Source organism: Geotrypetes seraphini, chromosome 11 (genome assembly GCF_902459505.1).
Source record: "Geotrypetes seraphini chromosome 11, aGeoSer1.1, whole genome shotgun sequence".
NCBI classification, from domain to species: domain Eukaryota; kingdom Metazoa; phylum Chordata; class Amphibia; order Gymnophiona; family Dermophiidae; genus Geotrypetes; species Geotrypetes seraphini.
The window spans coordinates 2527715-2539979 of record NC_047094.1 but is presented as its reverse complement, the minus strand read 5'-3'; the positions used below and the strand labels follow the sequence as shown (position 1 = coordinate 2539979).

At 40.8% G+C, this 12265-nt stretch overlaps 1 protein-coding gene across 1 annotated transcript in view; it reads left to right on the top strand.

Moving 5' to 3' along the window:
* The window catches only part of RBBP6 (RB binding protein 6, ubiquitin ligase), a 219240-nt gene that overhangs the window by 29666 nt on the left and 177309 nt on the right, over positions 1–12265 (top strand). Inside the window, exon 3 of the mRNA XM_033962792.1 lies at positions 10176–10212. Within this exon, the coding sequence (XP_033818683.1) occupies positions 10176–10212 (37 nt within the window). The remainder of the gene's footprint in view (positions 1–10175; positions 10213–12265) is intronic.

Genomic DNA, 12265 nt, shown 5'->3' with positions numbered 1-12265 from the left:
GCTGAAACAGCTTTGATCAACCTGTCGTCCAAGTAAGGAAAGACTTGAAGGCCGTGTGAACGGAGTGATGCGGCCACTACAATCAGGCATTTTGTGAAGAGTCTGGAAGAAGATGCCAGGCTGAAGGGAAGTACCTTGTACTGGTAATGACGTTGGTGGATCTGAAAACCGAGATATTTTCTGGAAACTGAATGAATTGAAAATACTTGATATTGCGTTTAAATCAAAATCTCAATAAACTTGAAATTCGATCCAGAGAGCATAGCCAGTCGTTCTGATTGAGGAGAGGATAAAGCAAGGTGAGGGAAGGCATCCAAAATTTCTCCTTGACCAGAAATTTGTTGAGAGCTCTGAGATCCAGAATGGTTCGCAGTCCTCCCGTCTTCTTTGGTACTGAGAAGTAATGGGAGTAGAATCCCTGATTCTACTGAGAGAGAGGATCTTCCTCTGTTGCATTCAGCAGGAGTAGGGATTGAACCTCCTGGAGAAGAAGAGAGGACTGTGCAGGGTCCAAAACAGACTCTCTTGGAGGATGATCTGGAGGTAGGGTATGAAAATGGAGTGTGTAACCCTGATGAATGATGGTGAGGACCCAGAGATTTGATGTGATGTGAAAATCTAGGTCCGCAGGGGAGGAACCAGAGAGAGAGATGGGGGAAGCTTGAAAGTTATGATGTGATGTGATGTGAGTTTCCAACGGGCGATGAAAAGTTGAAGACAGCCTCCGATGGGCTGAGGCAAAGACTGTAGAATGTTGACGGTGGCTATGCTCTTGAGAAACACGTCAAAAAGCTGTGTTGGTTTTTGGGGAGCAGCCTGTGGTTTTGGTTGCTGACGTGGTTGCTGTTTCTGCCTCTTAGGTTGAGATTGAGGAGGAGGTGCAAGTTTAGCAGCAAATTGTCTCTGGTAAGAAGAAGCTGGCCGGAAAGGAGGAGGCTGCTTCTTAGGCTTGACCAGGGTGTCCCATCTGGTCTCATGAGCTGATAATTTCTGGGTAGTTGTGTCCATGGAGGGACCAAAAAGTTGATCACCCAAACAAGGAGCATTGGCAAGCCTGTCTTAATAATAATAATAATAATAATAGTAATTTATTTTCTTGTATACCACCCTGCCAGTAGTTTTAGGCGGTTCACAACAGTGTAATTTTTTAAAAAAATTTCAGTTAATAAATATAGTCACATGCACATTTCTATGGGCAAAATTATACATACAGCTCAGAAACACGAAGCCAGGCCTGACGTCTCATGGCTACTGACATGGCCGCAGCACAAGATGCAAGTTCAAATGTATCATATATGGAACGGACCATGTATTTTCTGAGTTGGAACAAGTCAGAAATATGGTGTTGAAAAGCAGGAAGCTTACGTTCTGGAAGGTATTTCTGAAAAGTGGACACTTGTTTCAGTAAATGCTTAAGGTAGAAAGAAAAATGAAAATTGTAGTTGCTAGACCGGTTGGCCAACATGGCATTTTGGTATAGACGTTGGCCAAACCGGTCCATGGCCTTGCCCTCTCTGCCAGGAGGTACATGCTAGCCCCTGAGGATTTCTTCAAGGTAGATTCTACGAGAAGAGACTCGGAAAGTTGGGGTTTGTCAAACTCAGGAATAGGGACTACTCTAAGAGCAAGTTTCTGGACGGTGCTCAGGCCCAAGCACTGGAGGCACCAGTGATTTGAGTCAGTGACTGAGATGAGCAGAGCACAGTGTCCACACTTTTTAAAACCCGTCTATGCCCGGGTCATCGCCGGAAAGACAGACTCTGCTAAATTAAAGTCATAGGCCAAGGTGCCCGGACAGGCCCCACTGGGCCGAATTCCCTGATTGTTTTTTTTTTTTTTTTTATGAAAACAAAAAAGAGAAAAGATGACTAAAAGTCACAAATCCGCGAGAGCAGGAAGACAGCGAATAAAAAAGCTTCAACGGCTGTTGAAAAACGTATCATCTTAGCTCCGCAGAAACAAAGAAACTGAAGGGGTACAGATAGAACTTGAGGTAGGTTATAAAAGTGGTCAGAAACCACTTCACAGGTCGCAGACCTGATGGGCCGCCGCGGGAGCGGACCGCTGGGCGAGATGGACCTCGGTCTGACCCAGTGGAGGCAACTTCTTATGTTCTTATGAAGGGCCCCGCTGCCATGTCAGGCGGGAAGGCACTCGTACATGCGCGGTTCGGGCTATCACAAACTTTCTAAAGACTTAAAGTGGCGATGCACTTTTAAAGTGGTCCGTATTGGGGCTCCGTCGGTGACGTCACCCATCAGTGAGAATATGCTGCCTGCTTGTCCTGAGATAATGTTACAACATATAACAAACTGGAACCCAAGGATTTACTTTTTAGAGTTAGTCCTTCTCTGCAGGCCCAGCGAGCAACAGAATTTCCAATGAGTGTGGCTGGTTATGGAGGCTTAATGGAGAAATAAATATTAAATATACAATGAGACCTCATTTAGGATGTTCCATTCTGGAGACCATATTGCCAACATGTACCAAGAGTGATAATAGTTTAGAAAGGTTACAAATAAGTGCAGAAGCTACTACGGTAAATGACCTTTAAGGCAGGGCTCAACAAATTCAGGGCAGTGGATCACCTAGAAATTGCATACTGGGATTTCATACCCCTCCTTCCCCCCAATGTTCCTTTTTTTGTTTGGTTTTATTTTTTGCTAAGTTGCTTTGTAGATATCATGTTTCCTAGGTCTGCAGCACAGTTCAGCTGCTGAATGTAAACTTGAGCTTCGCAGTGCAGGAAGTTCAGGAAATCTTGCTGGAATTCAAACCAAATTAGCCCAGTACCATATGACTCAAGCCAAACCACAATGCAGAGCTGGAAAATGTGATGGTTGTGTAGCAGCTTTTCAGTGGCAAGCTAAGAGCAATACTTGGGAGACTCCCAAGCATATTACCTTTCTTGGAATGACCCTACCAAAGTGAGAGAGACATGGTGAAGGAAGGAGAGGCGGTATGAGAGAGAGGCTAGAGATGGCTATGCAGTTGTGTATGAGGTGGAGAGAGACTGGGTGAAGGTTTGGGATGGTGGGGCAAGTATGAGAGGGAAGGAGTCTGAGTGAAGGCTGAAGAGGGATGAGCAGGTGGGGTATAAGAGTGAGAGGGACTAGGTTGAAGGCTGGTGGGGGGGGCAGGCAGATATATGAGAGACAAAGAGAATTGGAGACAAAAAATTCATATATATAAACTCATTTAGCAAACCGAGTTGCGACACTTTAATAGACTCTATAGCAAGTATGTAAAATCAAACTGTTCTTTGGATTCTTGCCCCTCTGCAATCATGAAAGCAGCCCCAGCTAACTTCCAGCTAGATCTTCTGGATTGGATGTCTCATGCTCAAAAAGAGTTTTTTCCATCTGCACAGGGACACACATTGATTACTCCAGTACCTAAAAATTCTAAAGAATCTAAATTAATAGTGACTAATTATAGACCAATCGCATCCATCCCATTCTTTGTAAAGCTGATGGAAGGCTTGGTCTACTTAAAATTGCTTCATCACCTTGATAGACATTCACTCTTGCACGACTCTCAATCTGGTTTCAGGCCTTTATATAATATTGAAACAATTATGGTTTCTATTCTTGATAGTCTACACAATGTGTTCAGTAATGATGACTATTCTTATAGTTGGAGTAATCAATGTGGTGTCCCGCAAGGCTCCCCTTTGTCTCCACTTCTTTTCAATGTTTACTTATCTTCCCTGGGAACTAAACTGTCTTACTTAGGATTAAGTTGTTCAGTTAAGCCGACGACATAACTGTCTTGATCCCTATTTCAACTTCACTCCCTCAGATACATAATAAATTTCTAGACCGCATGGCCATAAGTTCAATACATGTGGATCTAATTGATCAGAAATCTAAAAAAGAGAAACGTTTTCAGCAATTTTCTAAAATGTTCATAAGAAGTAGATCTAAGAAGCAATAATCTAAAGTCCTTATCATAATAGGCTGCTTGATAGGAGAGAGTATGCCCATGATATTTCTCACTTTTGCATCCCTTAGCTGATGGAAATGTAAATAAAGCATGAGATTTTCTACAGTTCTCTTGCAACACTATCACAAATCTGTCAGCAAGGTATAATGGAGCTACTCCAAAGGCGTAGGCATATAATATCTTAAGTACTTTTCGTAATTGAACAGTGGATGGCCAAATTTAAACTAAAACTCAATCAAGAAAAGACAAAATTTTTCTTTGCTTCCTCATGCCAGTCCACCACTGAAACAATGCAGTAACTCACCAAGTTCTCTCTATAATTAAAATCTTAGGTATCACTCTGGATTATAATTTAACAATGAAGAATCAGATCAACACTTTGGTGTGCAAATGTTTCCATACTTTATGGAAACTATGTACCATAAGATCATATTTTGACGTTTCATCATTCAGGTTTAGACAACCCCTGATTTTGAGTCAATTAGATTATTGTAATACTAGTGTTTAAGCCCGTTACATTAACGGGTGCTAGTAAAGCCTCCTTCCCTTAGATGTCCCCTATTTTCAGCCCCAGCTCTAGCTCTAAACCCATTTTTACCCCCCCACCAGCCCCCTTCTCCCATCTTTACCGTTTCAGCCCCAGCCCCCTTTTCTCACCAGCAGCATTTCCCTCCCCACTCCACTTACATGTGTAGTAGCAGCAGAAGCATACCCTCCCCCTTCATTTTCCTGTGCAGCAGCATTTCCCTCCCCCAATCCACTTCTCTGTGCAGCAGCACCTCTTCTGTGCTCCCCCTGTCCCTCTTCCCTGCTCGCCCGTTCTAGCAGCACCTCTTCCTTCCTCTCCCTGTCCAGCAGCACCTCTTCTGTACTCCCCCTGCCCCTCTTCCCTGCTCCCCCTGTCCAGCAGCACCTCTTCCCTGCTCCCAGGTCCAGCAGCACCTCTTCCCTGTTCCCCTGGTCCAGCAGCACCTCTTCCCTGCTCCCTCTCACTGCCTTCCAGACTTTGTCCTACCCCCACCCTCCGAAGCCAGCTTGCCTGCCTGCCTGCCATCCCCCTGTGCAGTAGAACTCCCTCCCCCCCGCCAGCAGCACCTCTTCCCTGCTCCCCTGGTCCCTCTTCCCTGCTCCCCTCAATGCCTTCCATACTTTGTCCCGCCCCCACCCTCCAAAGCCAGCCTGTCTGCCATCTCCCTGTGCAGTAGAACCCTCTACCCCCAACTATCGCCGCCGTGCAGCCGACCCCACTGACCCTCCCACCGCGAGACGACCGTTAAACCTACTGGCTCCAGCAGTAGCTTCTCAATTGAAAAATAGAGAACAAGATTAACCAAAACCAAATGGATCCACAAAAAAGGTTAATCAGAAAAGCCAATAACCAAACAGTCATCAAATTAAATGACCATTGTAATTAGATCAACATGAAGGAAAAAGATCTCAGATTTGCCACTCCTGCGGATTATATTGTTATAGTCCACATATGGAATAGTGGCGTGGTTGTCTTTCATTGATCTAAAAAACCTTCATGATGAACATATGACTTATTTCGTCAAATTTAATGTATCTTTCACTACTCTTTTATTAAAGTGTCTATCCTATGTTTTAAGTTAGATATTTTTATATAAAATTTTCTTTTCTTATTGTATATAAAGACTGTGCAAACTTGCAAAAATAGTGACTGCTTAACAGTAACTTGGAATGTGCAAACAAGCAACAATTAAACTGTGCAAATATATAGAACACAGAAAATAGCAGTAAACTGGTGCAAATAAGCAAATTAAAGCAAAGACATATCAAAAAAGCCCAAAGGCACTTATCTTGTGTAGTTGTGTTACAAGATAGAAAGCTTAGTTCCCATTATTAATATCCGACGGGAGCCGTTTTACGGCTTCATCAGGGTTTAAGATCGATATACGGGCTGAGAAAAAACGCATATAACAAAGTTATTAATATAAAAAAATGTCTGCCATCTAACTGTTTGCAATTAAAGTACTTACTTTAAGCGTTTGTCTTTTAGGTTGTTATCACACAATCCCACACTAAAAAATGGCGCTTTTAAGCACAGAACGCCAGTGCATGCGCAGTAGGCCCAAAGCTATTCAAGCATTTTGATTGGATATCAGAAGTTAACATGTAAAAACAGCAGAAATACGGTAAAAAACTTATATGAATATTGACCAATCTGCTACTGTATTTAGACCAGAGGGATACGTGCTATTAAGTCTATGAATCCATCTAAGTTCTCGTTGTCTCAATCTTTTTATTCTATCCCCTCCTCGTAACGTTCTGGGTTCCTGATCTATCGCCAAACAGCGTAAGTCATTGAAAGTGTGTTTAAATGCAGTACAATGTTCGACAATAACCTCTGCACTTCTGTTACGTTTGAGGTTGGATTTGTGTTCACAGATCCTGGTCTTTAAATCCCTAGTGGTCATGCCTATATATAACAGATTGCAAGGACAAATAATAGCATAAATAACAAACTGACTCCTGCAATTTGTAAAATGTCTCAACGTATATTGTTTAATATCTTGTGGGTTAGTGAAAATTTTTGTTTGTAATGTGATTTCACATATAGCACAAGATTGGCATTTAAAATGACCGATTATATTCCGTGATGTTGTTCTAATCGATCGAATATTGGAAGGACATAAGATTTCTTTAAGGTTGGAATTCCTAGAGAATGCAATCCTAAGATTATTATTTTCAAAGATAGGGTGGAGTTTCATGATTTCCCAATTGTTCCTCAGTATTTCAGCTACTTTGTTGCTATTAGAAAAATAACGAAGTACACAAGTCTCTACATCAGCTTCTAAGATATTTTTTCTCCCAGGATCTAGAAGATGTTCTCTATTAACAAATTTTGCACGACGTCTTGCTTTCTCTGTGACATGTTTTGGATACCCTCTGGATATAAACTTTTCTTGTAAAATTCTTGACTGTTTATTAAACTCTTTTCAGTACAATTTCTCCGTATTCGTAACATTTGTAAAAAAGGAAGGCTTTCTTTTAATTTTTTAGGGTGACAGCTACTAAATTTTAAAAAAGTGTTCTTATCGGTAGCTTTAGTGAAAACTTTAGTCACAAAAGTATCATTCATTTGTACAATGTCAACATCCAAAAAGTGAATAGATTCTTTCGAGTAAGTCATGGTAAACTGGATATTTTCGTCACAAGAACCCAACCAAGTGTGAAATAAGTGGAGTTCTTTTTCATTTCCCTTCCATAGCAAAAATACATCATCGATGTATCTATGCCACGAATAGATTTTATCAATGAAAGGGGAATTTTTAATCCAGATTTTCTCAAAATCCATCATATAAAGGTTAGCAATGGAGGGTGCTCATGCTCAAAGCCTAGTCCAGCCCGGCGCAGGAAGAAGGAGGATCTCTCTTGCGCTGCCCAGCCCAGCCCAACCCAACGAGGGAGGATCTTCGGGCACTGGCATTGGCACATCCTGTGCATTGGTGCTGGTGCCGGTGCCCAATCGGGTAAGAGTTGTCTTTGAGGTGCTGGGGGGGATGTAGGATCACGGGGGAGGGGCGGGTGACGTGAGCGGTGGGGGAGGATGCCGGTTCGCAGGGGGAATGCCGGATTCGAATGAAAGAAAAACGTGTACAACACGCTCACACGTATAATGCGCATGGTTATGCACGGTTTGTAAAAATCGTGTATAACGCGCACGTTATATGTGTGAAAATACGGTAAATATAAGAAATACTACCAACGCCTGCTTATAAAACAGCCTCTTGGGATAAAGATTTAAATTCCTTGATCTCTAATGCTGGGTCGTATCAACATTTCAGGAAAAACTAAAAGACTATTTGTTCACCAAATTTTTAGGAAATAACTGTATCCATCTTGAATGTCTACTTTTGTAAACCGCATGGATCTTCACTGTTATGCGATATAGAAGAAGGCTGTTATGTTATGGTATTTGAGCCTTAATATAAATGAAAAAGAGGCAAACTGTTTTTAAAGGATAGAATGGCCTAGGCCAGTGGTTCCCAACCCTGTCCTGGAGGACCCCCAGGCCAGTTGGGTTTTCAGGATAACCCTAATGAATATGCATGAAAGAGATATGCATATAATGGAGGTACCAGGCATGCAAATCTGCTCCATGCATATTCATTAGGGCTATCCTCAAAACCCGACTGGCCTGGGGGTCCTCCAGGACAAGGTTGGTAACCACTGCCCTAGGCCATGGTCCATGCCTTGAAGACATTATTATATTAAGGATCAGGATCAGAAAAGATTGTGTTCTTGGGGTGCCAGTAGAATTTGTAAGATTAGTCATACAGTATACATTGTACGGCAGGGGTTGGAGGAGCTGCCGTACAGCGAAAGATTAGAGAAACTGGGCCTCTCCTCCCTCAAACAGAGGAGATTGAGAGGGGACATAATCGAAACATTCAAGGTACTGAAGGGAATAGACTTAATAGATAAGGACAGGTTGTTCACCCTCTCCAAGGTAGGGAGAACGAAAGGGCACTCTTTAAAGTTGAAAGGGGATAGATTCCGTACAAACATAAGGAAGTTCTTCTTCACCCAGAGAGTGGTGGAAAACTGGAACGCTCTCCCAGAGGCTGTCATAGGGGAAAACACCCTCCAGGGATTCAAGACTAAGTTAGATAAGTTCCTACTGAACAAGGACATAAGCTGGTATTGCTAGTCTCAGTTAGGGTGGTGGTCTTTGACCAAAAGGGCCGCCGCGTGAGCGGACTGCTGGGCATGATGGACCACTGGTCTGACTCAGCAGCGGCAACTCTTATGTTCTTATGTACTTAGTCTCACAGAATTTAAAAATATTTTATGAAAATGTATTCACAGCAGTTGGTGATGCTTAGATTGCTGTGGTCACTTTCTCTTCATTTGGAAATGAGGAAAAAGGCCAGTCTTTACCTTCAGCATCTTCTGTAAGGGAAAACCACTTTTAGATATTTCCCATGGTTTTCCTAAAACAGTAGTAATCCAGTTAATGTCTTTCAAGTGTAACAAGTTGTTCAGAGTTTGAAGTGTTTTTGGAATGGTTGCCTGTATATCCCTCCCATTCATTTCTTCATGTCACTGTCTGGTATTTACATTTTAAACCATTCAAAAAAATATTTTTGGTAGAAAGTAACATGTGAACTTAAGCTTTAACGCCACAGGATAGCAATCTATAACTGAATGCTGGTGTACAGTAAGTGATTCTGAAGTTTACAAAGAACTACCATTTATTACTGTATAATCCTCTTTAAAGATTATAGCATTTTGAAGGGGATTTGAGAGCAGTTCTGTCTGTCCTCAGGTCCACCAACAAGTCAGGTTTTTGGGATGTTCTAATGAATATGCATGAGAGCTTTATAAACATGGAGGTGGTAGGCATGCAACCTTTCTCATGCATATTAACAGAGAAGAAGAAAAATGAAGGAAGATAAAGCCATATGGTCTATCTAGTCCTCCCTTCCATACCATTTACTCTCCTTTCACCCTTTCAGAGATTCTATGTATTTGTAAACCTGATACCTTGATGGCTCTTGAGAACTGGAAACGAATAGCAGGGGCCTAGAGAATTTTGGGAAATGCTAAGCTAGGGTTTGGCATTGTTAATTCTTAAATAAATTGAGCAGACTTAACCCCCCCTCCCCCGGAACAGCTGTTCCCTTCTGGTCAAGCCTTATGATTCAAACTCCTGTTCTATCTTGCAACACTTGAAACAGAGAGACTTGTGTAGGTGTTGGCAAACCTTTGTGTGTTTGAGCCTTTGCCCAAGGGATTGGAATGGAGGGCATGGTGGTTGCAGCAGCAAACAGCAAGGTAAGTGGCTGGCTGGAATGTGGTGGGGGTGGGGGTTGTGACTGGCTCAAGCTAGATGGGTGGAAGGAAAAGGAGGGAAAGTGGAACTGGCTGGTAGTTGGTAACAGGAGTCAGCTGGTTGGTGGTGGAGTTTTGGGACTGACTGATTTTCTAGATGCAAAGAAAATTTGTCAGGGTCTGGCTTATTGTTTGAATCTGGTTCATATTCTGTTTCTATATTTTTGTGATCTTAAATGGCAATTTGTGGATTTGTCTCAAAAGTCCTTTGGCCTTCAAGTTACTCTAGAATTGCAGCCAAACTGAAAGAGCAATTTTTTTCTGAGCCTGCATTTGTCTTTATATTAACATTAAAACTGACCCCTTTTTTTTTTTCAACTTTGTGTCAGAAACTTTTGACTAGCAATCCTAACTATTTTCATTTTGTATTTTAGAAGTCGAACTGAGCCAGTGATTGGAACATCAAAAGCAGTATGTAAAAACACAATCTCACACTTTTTCCTACACATTGCTCTTTATTAGTGAAAATTTTATGTAGTAAAGATTCTCCTTATTCGACATATAGATTAAATTCCAGTGGCCATAGTCTATATTGTAAATGCAATGTATTTGATATAGCATAATAATTTAATGTGAAACATTTGTGCTAATGCACTGTATTTTTATTGAAATTGCTCAAATTCACTGTATGACTAGATGTTGTACAGAAATGTATGATTACAAATCATATAGATTTAAAGAATTGCAGTATTGAACATGTCGTCATGTTCTACATGTCTGTCTTCAGTTAGTAATACATGTTTGTATAGGCTGTTTTTGTGAATTTTATTTTTTCAATAAAAGCTTGAAGTGTGTATATTGCTATTTTCACATTGTATCAAGCAAGCTTTACTACATTTTTATCTGGTTTCTGGAAATTCATTAAAATTCAATTAGATGATATTGCTTTGTTTGATTTGGCATTGTTCCTCTGTTTGACAAATGAAGCCAGTGATGATATGAAATGTGCAGTAGTTTTTCTGTGAAGGATAATCTGCACATTAACATTAAACTCTTCACGGTCTGTAAATGTTAAGTTGACTACTGTGAATTGGGTTATTTCTGGAACATATAAGCATGATGTACATGTACATATGAAATCCTGTTTGTCTTTAAAAGCAAGTGTTTAAAACATCTATTGAATTCATCTCTTTAAAATGTATCATTTTAATTCTTAAATAATCAACTTTTTCTTGGAACATAGTAATACACCAGGCAGGAGACCATTTTAAATATGTTACTATGAGTGTGAAGGGCATATTAATAAATAAGCTGATATTAAGTATAGCATCAAGTAAAAACTTACCTTGACCCCACTTCCCTCTCTACCGTCCTCATCTGGTTACTGTCTCTCCCTCAAATTCTTACATTTACTTTTGCATTTGTAGGATTCAAAAACAAATCAAAATATACATATCTTTTCCCATTCAGATGTTGTTCAAAAGTGTGTTGACAACCACTATGGTCTCGCTTTGTTATTTCTGATTAGGACTAGCAGAAAATGAAAGTAATAAAACTAGGTTAGCATATTGTAGCCATTTTGTATTCAGCCTCTGAGTTGCAAAATTTTAAATTCAAGTGTGTATCTATGTATGTAATTAAAAAAAAAAAAAAATATATATATATATATACACATACATACATACATACATACATACACACACACACACACACACACACACACACACACACATTTGCATATGTGTATACACATGTGACAAGGTGCTGTATAGCTGGGATCATAAAACCAGGAGAACTGCATTTTTCCGAGATGTGTTTTAAGTTGCAGCTTTTAACTGCAGGTTTGCGCGGGAAATTGCTAACAGGTCTGAATGCTTATGCCATGCCAAAGGCTGGTGTAAGTGATGGTATTCTATAATTTAACACAACTGCATTACACACCCTCAAGCTGCTCATGTGCATGCCCCCTTTGTACTTGTGCACTATAGCATTTAGGTGCTAGATTACACATGAAACTACATATTAGTGCCAATTAAGGGAAAAGGATAGGGACTTGTATGCTGCCTTTTTTTTTTCCCATAGCGGTTTTACATATAGGTACTTTAAGCATTTTCCCTGTTTGTCCTGGCGGGCTCACAATCTATCTAATGTACCTGGGGCAATGGGGGGATAAGTGACTTGCACAGGCTCACAAGAAGCAGTGCAGGGTTTGAACCTAAACCTCAGGGTTCAGAGGCTGTAGCTCTAACCACTATGCCACACTATTGGTACTTAAGACTGATTAGTGCCTAATTTAACAATTAAGTTAGGCGTACAACTGGCACAATTCTATAACTTCTGTGCCCAAATTTGCATGTTGGAAATTTGGGTGCACAACTTTTATAGAATCTGGGAGTTAGTGTCTAAAATGACCTCAAATAGACATTCTAATGTTCTTTACAAGTTTGAAGACTCCATTTAGTGTTTAGGGATAGATTTTTGTTTCTAAAAGTTACTCGAGTTTGACGACAATGGTACACAATCC